At 36.6% G+C, this 12,346-nt stretch overlaps 1 protein-coding gene across 1 annotated transcript in view; it reads right to left on the reverse strand.

Moving 5' to 3' along the window:
• stk26 (serine/threonine protein kinase 26) overlaps window positions 1-9,672 on the reverse strand; it is a 28,331-nt gene extending 18,659 nt beyond the window's left edge. The window contains exons 1-2 of the mRNA XM_058758354.1: window positions 9,202-9,672; window positions 1,374-1,604 (exon numbers count right to left, since the gene is read on the reverse strand). Coding sequence (XP_058614337.1) covers window positions 1,374-1,604; window positions 9,202-9,243 — 273 coding nt within the window. The 5' untranslated portion in view covers window positions 9,244-9,672. The remainder of the gene's footprint in view (window positions 1-1,373; window positions 1,605-9,201) is intronic.
• Between the last annotated feature and the right edge of the window lie 2,674 nt (window positions 9,673-12,346).

Below are 12,346 nucleotides of genomic sequence, written 5' to 3' on the forward strand. Positions count from 1 at the left end.
ACCGTGATGCAGACTTGGAAACAATCACTGACCATCGACGCACACAGACACACAAAGCAGCCAGACAAAAAGCGCACATTCTGTCTGGCAGCCTTCCAGAAATACAGGTATTGTGACATAGCACAAAGGGTTTGGCCATGAGTCACCTATGGCATCAAATCTTTACAAACAGCTTCCAAACTCCCCATTAAAATATATCCTCAGCCCTCTTTTGTATTTATTTTAATCCAAAGGCAACCATGCGTACTGCACATGTGCTAGTGTTACACACAATGCACAGCACTACGGTGCTATGATAATACTGTGCTACTCATGCCTCTAAAAACCTGAGGCTGGGAACAGAGAACCGGTGCTTATCTAGAACAGTACCAGAACCGTGCGAAATTGTCTGTGCTTAATTCCATTCTCCATTCCATTTGAATAGTTTAATAAAATTGTAATCAGTAAAAAGCATGTCTAGCCAATTAATTTCATAAAAAAAATGAATAAATTATTACATTTTGTAAATGTTTTAACAATAAGAGGGGCCTTTGAAAAGTTTTTTTCCCCAAATTCTGTCCATTTGAATTTGTCTGTATGTCGGTTTTTCTGGATTAAAGATTTCATACAAATGTAAAATCATACCTAGTGGTAAGTAATCAAATGAATTCATAAAACTATAACCATTCAAACTTTTAAAGTGAATGAAAACAATTTACAACCAAACATCGCATTTCTATTATTTATCAACTTGCTGTAATAGAGGCTTACTATATAAATTAAAACATGGAGGAAAAAAATTGTGATATTTCTTAATGGTTTATTAAATTGTATTATTATTATTACTGTCTTTTTTTTAAATTAAACTGAACTCTTATTTTGGCGAGTTGTCATGATACAATAAGACTGTATCTATAAGTTTTTGCAAGAGTGCAGAACTCTGTAAACTTGTGCTGAACTGAATTAATTATTAAGGGAGCTCTATATGACCCATTCACAATTTGAATGAAAGCTGTTTTTTTTAATGCTGCACGCAGCATAGTTTCAGGAGTGACATCTGTATTTAAATATTAGATTGAATCTAAAACTGCAAAGACTGACATAGTGATCATCATAGCACGGATGAGACATAAACTTGACTTTTAATAGCAATTTTTACTTAAAACATTTGAAGGCTACACGCTGTTTTAATGTATTATTTACTTCTTATTATCGTTAATAATTAACATTTAATGAATTTACAAAAAATTGCTCTCAGATAGATTTCCAATAGTTTTTGCTTTACCAAGAACCGAGGAATTTTACTGGTATTGGCACGCACTACTGAAACTTTGTTATTGTGACAACACTACTAGCACAGCCAACGTGTGGAAAAAGTCAGCGTCAATCCATACCTTTAAGTAAGAGCCATAGTATTTGGTGACATGAGGACTATCACACTGGCTGAGTACAGTGATCTCCTGTTGGATGTCTTCAATTTCATCTTCTGCCTCCTCAAGATCGATGGTCTTAATGGCCACAACGTTTTGAGTGCGACGGTCGATGCCTTTGAACACCTCACCGAACGAGCCCTTCCCGATACGCTCTAGTTTAGTGAACAACTCCTCAGGGTCTGTTCGGCTGTTCTGGAATACAAAAGTTAGAGAGTTTGAGTTGAATAGATTAGGTAGTCAACTGGTTAACTATACATCTCAGGTAAATTTGCTGTAATCACACATTTGGAATGTAAGTTTATAGTATAAAATAAGACTATTAACATAAAATCTTTCATATTCAACACTAAAAGACCTCTCCCTTTCTTTATAAACCACGTGTTTCACTGCACCAAAAACATATACAGTTGCTTGATTATTTTCCTTCGGTTTTACAAAAATCTCAACAAGGAACAATGAAGATCAAGGACAAGTAGTTCATAAGTGTTTATAACAGAGAGAATGCCAATGCCACATTGGGTTAATCAATAATATTCCAAGAAACCTTTGGGAGGGGAGCTCTACGAATCAATATATGCAGCTGTTTAACTGGTATCAGTTACCTATTGCAGATACAGTTATTTCTTTAGTCTGTTTATTAGCTTTAAAGTCCACATGAAAAGTCTGCATTAAATCAAAACATGGTTATTTACGGGAGTTGGGGAGGGATAGATTCTCCGACGCATATTGATTCTCTCTTCTACGAATCTGAAAATTTCAGAATCGATTCCGAGCTGTTTTTGTGCATATGTTCAAGACCACTTTTATGCACTAAAGAGCTGTATTATCCTGCATGCTGTCAATTACACACACACACACAAAGTTAAATGAGTATATAAACATGCATAATGTTTCATGGTTGAAGCAAAATACAATGGCAATCACAGGCTTCACTGAACAGGATTTGCGCTCTGTGAGAAACGTGCACTTTGCTTGACCCTCATTGGTATTTCAGTTTTTCTCTTCCAAATGCTCTACAAAGGCATCATTTGGAATGTAACATAAATTTGATACATGAAACTACTGACAGGTGGCTGTTTTCAAACACTTCCCTTCCCAACACTTGATCAATTCCACCATCAAACTGTGTCTGAAGTTGGTGACTATCCACTTATCCAATATTCTTATATAGTGAAAACCATAATCACAATATATGGAAAAGGGAGCAAATTTCAGGCAGTGTAAATATGCTTGCCATCAGAGCATTGTGGGAAACCTGGAAAATGGTATTACCAGTGTTTACCGGTTTAATCAGTCTGACAATTCCTTGACTGCATGAAGATTGGAGAATCTAGCTCACTTACTGAACTGCAATAATTTCACTGATGTCTGTTTTGAAGAAAATTTAGTGAAACTGAAGGTTCATGAAACTTGAATCAATGTATTTACTGGATTAACAAGGCATTTATATTGAATAATGATATATAGTGAACTCTTAAGTTTCCTATACAATGTTTTAACCCTTGTGCATCCTTAGTCAAAATCAGAAAAAAAAAATACAAAAAAAATACAAAAATAAAAAATTGTCCCTGTGTTAATGCAAACAGCATACATTTGGTCAAATTTTTTTTTTTATTGGAACGTAAATATTTTACCATTTTCTTTCATAAATCTATTTTACACTGGGCAGAAAAAATTGCACTCAGAACCTTATGGAAAACATGTTTCCACTGACACCCATTATTAACATATTGAAATGATTTAACTCCAGTGCCATTTAAGCATTAAATCATGCATCCTTTGTTAATAGGCTTTTATTCTGTTGGTGAGCCTTCAAAATGTAAATTATTTTATTTTTTTCACACATTTTCACTATTTTCCACCTGATTGTTCCCATGGAGAAAATACTTGGTTTTTCCTGTTTTGTGCTTCTGCTGAAAAAAGGCCAAATATGAGAAATGTGTGTATGTGTGTGTGTTTCTTTCACAGAAAAACAAACTGGACGCTAAACAGTCAGGTTTCAGGAGTGGCCATTCAACTGAGACTGCGCTACTCTCCGTCACTGAAGCCCTGCTGGATCTATTCTGCCGCTTTTGACACTGTCAAACATCAGATCCTCCTGTCCACCCTCTCATCACTGGGCATCACTGGGATTCCACTTCGCTGGTTTGAACTCTCTCTCACTGGTAGGTCTTTCAGGGTGGCCTGGGGAGGAGAGGTATCCAAAGCACATCAGCTGGTCACTGGGGTTCCTCAGGGATCGGTTCTTGGACCCCTCCTCTTCTCCACATACACTACATTACTGGGTCCCATCATACAGGCACATGGTTTCACCTACAGCTCTCTCTCTCTTTTCAACCAAATGATCCAACGGTAGCTGCACGGATCTCAGGCTGCCTGGCGGACATCTCGGCATGGATGAAAGAACATCACCTGCAGCTCAACCTGGCAAAGACTGAGCTTCTTGTCTTCCCTGCCACTCCAACTCTACAGCATGACTTCACCATCCAGCTAGGTACTTCTACAATTACCCCATCAACTTCAGTCAGAAATCTTGGTGTAATCTTTGATGACCAGCTGACCTTCAAAGAGCACATTGCAAAGACTGCTCGATCTTGCAGGTTTGCTCTACACAACATCAGAAAGATCAGGCCCTTTCTAACAGAGCATGCTGCACAACTTCTTGTCCAGGCCCTTGTCATTTCTAGGCTGGACTACTGCAATGCTCTTCTGGCCGGACTTCCATCAAACACAATCAAACCTCTACAAATGATTCAGAATGCAGCGGCACGACTGGTCTTCAACGAACCCAAAAGAGCCCATGTTACACCTCTCTTTATCTCCTTGCACTGGCTACCGGTTGCAGCTCGCATCAAGTTCAAGTCAATGATGCTTAGGGCTGTCGCGATAACCGCAATATCACGCTATTGACAAACATAACCGCAGAGGAATGCAACAACCGCGATATTTCAGTGTTTTCTTTTTTGTAAGGTTACGCCCTTCTTGTTTTACACTTCGTGCATGTGTACTGAATATTAGTAATGATAACAATGTGTACCATGCACAGAGGCTCACAAGCCTAAACAGACAGCGAATGAGAGCGAGATCGACTGATCGCGTGCGATTACCTGCGTCTGTCCTTCAGGCCGAGTCATGTATATATTTGTGAAAACAGGTTGTCATGTCCAAGGAAAGCAAAATCTATCTTAGCATCGACGCTCTGCTGGTCAGCTGAGCCTTTAAAAGTGGCGCTCAAAGTTAAAATGATTTCATTACAAATCTCTGAATGAATCAGCGCTTTTGAACATGTAGTTGAATTAAGGCTCACTCAAAGACAGTTCCTTGATGCGTAACAATGAAACTGCACTGACTGACAGCCTGTCTAGAACATGCAGGTGAAATATCAACAGAAAAAGTATCTTGTCAGTCAGATTCGAGGATCAGAACTAACTGTAGATATACATATACATACTAACAATATACTAATGATCATATTGTCAGGTTTATGTTTTGTTATGTGGACCGTTATTTTGTCATTCTCTTCTGTTTACTTCACTTACAGTTTCAACGTGATTTAGTTTCGGTTTAATTGGTTTCTGAATATGACCTCCTTACATCGTAACACATATACACACACAGATTATATATATATATATATATATATACGGTAATACCGCATACCGTGCTTGATGCTTGCATATAGAACAACCACAGGCTCAGCACCCTCCTACTTGCACTCACTATTACGAATCTACATCCCCTCCAGAAGTCTGAGATCCGCTAGTGAGCAATGCCTCGTGGTACCATCACAGAGAGGCTCAAAATCACTCTCCAGAACATTCTCGTTCACCATTCCTGGCTGGTGGAATGATCTTCCCACGCATATACGGAGTGCCGGATCCCTGTCAATCTTCAAGCAACATCTGAAAACTCATCTCTTTCGACACTACTTGACTTCATCCTAAACTAAAAAAAAAAATTTATTTATTCCTTCCCTTGCTAGCTTGTACTTATTTGAATGCCTGAGACTTGGTGTTACAAGCACTTCCTCTGTCTGTTCTGATTGCCTCTTCAAGATGAATCGCTTATGTATTCCCCAATTGTAAGTCGCTTTGGATAAAAGCGTCTGCAAAATGACTAATTATAAATGTGTGTGTGTGTAAGGTAGTTTAAAATAATCTGTCAAAAAGTCAGATCACCGATTAGCAAAAACATTCATTCTGATGCATTATTATTTTTGTGCAGTGTCACTGTCCTCTAACTTGTTTAAATGGACACACACGGGCTAATTATGGTGCAATGTATTTCACTGTGTTGAAATGACATGACCTGTGGTGTTTTACTAAACATCGGAGTGAATCCTCACATTCACTGGTTGCTGCCTTTGTATATATTCTAGTAGCATAGTGTTGTTTGTAAAAGCAAGGAGTGAAAATCTGTCATTGGATACACTTACTATCATGCTTTACTAGTGGAGACAAGAAAAAACGCTCAGAAAAAAAAAAAATAAATTGTGTGTGTCCAACACAAGGTATAAATATTTGATGATGGAGAAAAATCATGAGAATGGATGCCCAAAGTGCTTCTTTTGTTTTTGGACAGGTAAGATAATTAATTATTGCATAGACTACTCTCTAAATCTCACTAGCATTAGTGTAATTTACATAAAACTTAAAGACAATCATGCAGATCCACATCTAGCAGCATCTAATGCCATTGAGGCATTGCCACTTAATGCACCTTTTTGGTGCATTAAGTTTTTACACCTTTCAATGCACCAGAAATCACTTAAAGCTGATTTCTTAGCAATTTGGGCTTAAAAGACCATTAATAATAAGTAATATTATCGATTCAACTGCACTGATGCCATCAGATGAGAACAAAACTTGAGCTGAATAATGACTAACTGCAACATTGGCACTCATTCTTGAACTGAATCAATATTGAATGAACTCAAGCTGAATAATAACACTCTTGTCTTCTGTGTGGAGCTGCTTTACAACGAAAATTGTTGTGGAAAAAGTTGTTTCATAATTGATTAAGTTTATGACATTAACACTACTATTTATTTGCTTATTGGTGTGAAGTTGCTATGAAACAAAGTGCAATATAAATGAATTTGACAATGTTCAAGACTACTTAGAAATGATCAAATCTGTGATATAGCAGGTCTGTCAATACTTTGGAAATTGACATAAGGACCTATATTTTTTTATAGTTTTTTTATAGGTTTTATAGTTTTTTTTAAATCAAGTTTTTCAAAAACATGCACATTGTGATATCGTTTGCAACCAAATATTAAAGAATATGAAACTGCAAATACTGCATTTTACGAGATGTTTGATCATTATGGGTTAAAAATTTTAACTGGTTAACCGGTTAAAAGAAATTTGCATCCATAATTGCCGTCTACCAAAATTCTAAGAATACCATGATACATTTTTGCTTGAATTGCCAATTCAGATAATGTGCAGTGACGGGTTTTCACTTAAAAATATTTTACTTAAACACCAAACGAGGCTTGTATAGTTAGATTTCACATCCAATCAGACTGGTCTTTGGGCATCTCCGATGCGCTTTAGATCCGATAAAGCAGCAGTAATGAGCCATATCCCGCTCCACCGTCTGCGTCCTTCTGATAAACCGCTGTGCACAGACCGCTACGTTAATGACCAGGCTATCTGTATGTTAACAAGCTCGCAAAGAGGGTGTGTATGTACCCCACAAGATTTATCAGCTGGATGCATTTCCTCTACTATACAAACACATGAACTGGCAACAAAGAGGTACACCTCAGGGGCTGTGGAAATGCATTTGGGAAAACGTACCAAGTGCACAAGGGTACGAGCTACATGACACAACAAGCTTTCGTCGTGTTCCTTCAGACTTCTCCCCTTTCACTGTACCTGACTCGGGTGTTAACCACGGGAAACCAGCGCTCGAAACACTTCCTTGCAGGCCACACCCAGACACTACGCCTAAGACCGACACTCCTTCATGCTTCTGGAGCTATAACACATCACTTCTAAGAATGGACAATTGTATCGCTTGTTTAGAAAGATTGCACTTTAAACCCCAGGCAGACTCACAAAATAAACATTAAAAAGGCGTCACAAGTGTAACATTAATGAGCAAAGTTACCCACCGCTGTTACCCATCTGCTGTGCATAATGATTAACAATACCACCCAGTTGTCATAGCAGAGAAGTCAACGTGTGTGTGTGTGTGTGTGTGTGTGTGTTATTCCAGGAAGGAGCACATGCTTAGTTGTGGTGTTCTGGATCAGTGACCTTTCTGACCTCCATCTGCTATCAAAAAAGGAAGAGAGCTGAAGTTCTAATGCGCCGCCAACCAAACACGGCTTCTTATTCCAAGAGTCTACCGAGTGTGAAGTTGAGACAGCGGCCACAACACGGAACCACATTCACACTTCCTGTGCTGCAAGTCACACAAAACAGCTTAAAACACAAGGATTACATCACTGTCCTAGATCACGGGCAGCAAAAGCAGACTCATTATGCTTCATAAAGAGAGATGGGAACAAGAGTGAGCGCTAGCACACCTTTAGGGAGCAGATGCCACCTTATACACAAATATCTGCTCCATCATTAGACCAGGAGCATGGAGATGTCCAAATATAGACTGATCCGGACCACAAATCAGCTCATAGTGACTAAGCCATCCATTCAGTCACATACACAAATAAATGCACTTAAAACCGGAAAACAGCTCAAGGAAATGATTAGATATCAGATGCATGTTGCTCATTGGTGTTACTAATTTCTGAAACATATAATGACACTATAATTAATTTAAAAACATAATGCTGCTAAACATGCGTCACCTATCATTTTAATATTTCCCATGTAGCAGTAGAGACTGTGGTGTTTTATTTGGCACATTTTTATAAATCAGAATGACATTAGATATCATGTGCTCAAATTCAAATGTCCAGTATACTGTGAACTGCATATTAATATTAAAAACAAAATCAATGTCTGTTTTGTATTACTTAACATGGAGAAACTGACTTTTTTCATAATCTAGCATTGTAATTTGTGACCCTGGAGTACAGTCATAAGCAGCACAGGTATATTTGCAGCAATAGCCAACAATACACTGTTTGGGTCAAAATGATCCATTTTTCTTTTATGCCAAAAATCATTAAGTAAAGATCATGTTCCATGAAGATATTTTGTACACTTCCAACCGTAAACATATCAAAACTTAATTTTTGATTAGTGATACGGACTTCATTTGGACAACTTTAAAGGCGATTTTCTCAATATTTTGATTTTTTTTAGCACCCTCAGATTCCACATTTTCAAATAATTGTATATCAGCCAAATATCTTCCTAACAAACCATACATCAATGGAAAGCTCATTTATTCAGCTTTCAGATGTATAAATCATGAGGGTCAAATAAATGACCCTTATGACTGGTTTTGTTGTGAAGTGTCACATTTGACAACAGTTCAACACAACTTTCGTCGTCCAACAGAACACATTTAACTTGAATAGATACAAATATGCCATAACAAAAAGAGTATCGCTAAATTGCGAAGGGATTAGATAATTACCATATTCATGTACCATGGCGCTTTAAATAATCAAAGAATACATGGCTTTTCTATAGCTTAATTAAAATTTTAGACTTTTTTTGTTAGTGTTAATATTAGGAGTTATTAAAAAGTTGTTAAAGAGCTGACAGAAGCGAATGTAAAGATGAAATACGGATGATTCATGAGTAATGCAGGTTAGCCTAAGATTATGATGATGGCCTGGCTTTACCTTTCCACACAAACTCACCTGCATTCCAGGAACTTGAACAGCTACCGGCGACTGAGCCATATCCACCCGTCCACAGACAAACTACACAGCGAATAAACTCTCGGAGAGACACTTAAAGAGTTCTTTTCCTCACGCTACTTTGTATTAAATTACATATATTACTATATTTACACTCTATTCACACTGTTCGTGAAACTCGTCGCGACGCCAAACTCTTGAGCTAGCTGCGCTCTGCTAGCTTTAAAGTCGACACTCGCTAACCATAATTCCTTCGTCAAGCGGACTTTTTGTTATTCGTATGAGATCCAGACGGTCGTCGGTGGCTTGTTACACGCTTTTGGCGAGAGTTTGCGCAGAGTTTGTTCTTCAGGAGATCCTGTTTGACGCCATGACTCGCGCTGCGCTCGCGAAGTTGTTTTGTGCTCGAGCTCCGGCCGTTGGGTGGAGCACACAGACACTGCGTCACGCTAATGCTGCTGCCACCATCAGGAGCTTCAGCACACACTGACAAGTGCTCTGGCTTGACTTTTCCAATTTTGTTAAAACATATTTGTGTTTAAACTTCTGTATAACCCCCAAAAATGCGGTTTGGGTTACTCATTGAATCTAGACCTTTCTCGCTTTAAATTGATTAATTTATTGCCAAAGTTTACATTCATAAATCGAAACTCCTTCCTTTTTTGTTTTCAAGAAAGAGTTTGATGTGTATATAATATAGTCATTTTATTGCATGTAAGACTTTTTCATGGTGTGTATTCTTATGAACTAACACAGTATGCTTTGGATTAACCCATTTACACAAAACCAGTTTTAAGTGTCAATTTTTCGAAATTGAGATTTATGCATCACATGAAATAATTAAGCTGAATAAATAGCTTTCCGTTGATGTATGTTTGTTAGGATCGGATAATATTTGGCTGAGATACAACTATTTGAAAATCTGGAATCTGAGGGTGCAAAAACAATAAATAAATCTAAATATTGAGAAAATCATCTTTAAAGTTGTCCAAATTAAGTTCTTAGCAATGCATGTTACTAATCAAAAATTAAGTTTTGATACATTTACGGTAATAAATTTACAAAATATCTTCATGGAACATGATCTTTACTTAATATCCTAATGATTTTTGGCATAAAAGAAAAATTGATAATTTTGACCCATACAATGTATTGTTGGTTATTGCTACAAATATACCCCAGCGACTTAAGACTGGTTTTGTGGTCCAGGGTCACATTTAATCCCAAATTTTTCCCAGACATGAAAATATCCAAATGATGAGTCATTAGTAACCCTTTGAAACAATCAATAATTATTTTTTGAAATTGTTTTGGAAAAGTGTGTGAAAAATTGTGTTTTATGTTCGGTCACAATAGTAATCACACATTTCTGCAGTCATATAAATTGTTATATATCTTCGCTCAGCTATTTTAAACTGTTTGATCACATTCTAGGGTTACTATTATGCATAAAAAAAACCTTATGCAACATTGATAGGAACACTGAGATAAAAAAAACAAAAAAATTCAACCATCACCACATTTCAAAATTGTTACTTTTTCTAAAATATAACATCAAATTTATAAATCAATGCTACGAGTATTACTACATCATTATTGTAAAATTTTTCTAACATTTGAATTTTTAATTTAGTGCAATATATTGTCATTGCAACATTTTATTGTCATTTTCACTAGCTACTGCCATTGGATTATATTGTAAAATAAAGTTCAACGTTATCCCACCGGTCACTATTGTGACCATCAACATATTTACCACCTCTATGAGCACACTCAACAAAACTGAATATATGCGAATGCATATATTAACACTAGACACCCTAAAGATAATGTGTACCAAAAATCTTTGTCACATCTTTATGTTAACATACTTTACTAGCCTTTTGTTTTGGAGCTTTGATGCAGCCATCATCATCTCAAGGTGCAAACAGGAAATAAACTGCTCTGGTCATGTGACAATTTGCACTAATCATGTGACACTGCACATATTTAATTGAGACCCTTTATTTTTTCCTTATTTGCAGGAAGTGCACTAAAACATCAGTCGGTACGTTTTGTAGAGCTTTATAAATGAAAAACTTTTTTACGGCCACTATTGTGACTGATGGGATTAAATGAGTTAATGTATGTAACCCTCATTGTCTTTTGTTCTTATTCTGTCTTTGTATTTATTATTCTTTTGTTGCATAAATTTATTATTTTTTTTTTAAAAAAGCTTCACCACACACACTTCTCCATGCTATAGCCTATTTACAGTTGATGTCAAAAGTTTACATACACCTTGCAGAATCTGCAAAATGTTAATTATTTTACCAAAATAAGAGAGATTATACAACATGCATGTTGTTATTTAGTACTGAGCTGAAAAAGATATTTCACATGAAAGATGTTTACATACAGTCCACAAGAGAAAATAATAGTTGAATTTATAAAAATGACCCCGTTCAAAAGTTTACATATCTTACTGTGTTGTTACCTGAATGATCCACAGCTGTGTGTTTTGTTTAGTGATAGTTGTTCACGAGTCCCTTGTTTGTCCTGAACAGTTAAGCTGCCTGCTGTTCTTCAGAAAAATCCTTCAGGTCCCACAAAATCTTTGGTTTTCCAGCATATTTGTGTATTTAAACCCTTTTCAACAATGACTGTATGATTTTGAGATCCATCTTTTCACACTGAGGACAGCTAAGGGACTCATACGCAACTATTGCAGAAGGTTCAAACACTCACTGATGCTCCAGAAGGAAAAAACAGGTGCAAAATAAAGTGTAAAGGTGCGTTTTCGGACTTGACCCTTGTGGCACTGATGAAGGGTTAAGCCATTTAAACATTGCATCAACTACTGATGAACACATTCATTTTTATTTCAATCAGTAGGTTATTTAACCATGTATTACTGTCTTTGAGAAGCTTTTGTCTTTCAAACACATTAAAATGCACAAATTCACTTCATTTCTTATTTACATTTAATGCAGGGATTCCCAAACTTTTTTTGTCATCTGAACCTCTTTTTCAGGTAAACAAACTAGATATTTCAGTTTTTAGTATTTTATTTTGATTGATGTTATATTTTAAAATTATTTATTTTAATTTAACATGTTTGTGATTTAATTATAGCTTTTCATTAAACTCACAAACCAGTTTGGGA

Source organism: Onychostoma macrolepis, chromosome 21 (genome assembly GCF_012432095.1).
Source record: "Onychostoma macrolepis isolate SWU-2019 chromosome 21, ASM1243209v1, whole genome shotgun sequence".
NCBI classification, from domain to species: domain Eukaryota; kingdom Metazoa; phylum Chordata; class Actinopteri; order Cypriniformes; family Cyprinidae; genus Onychostoma; species Onychostoma macrolepis.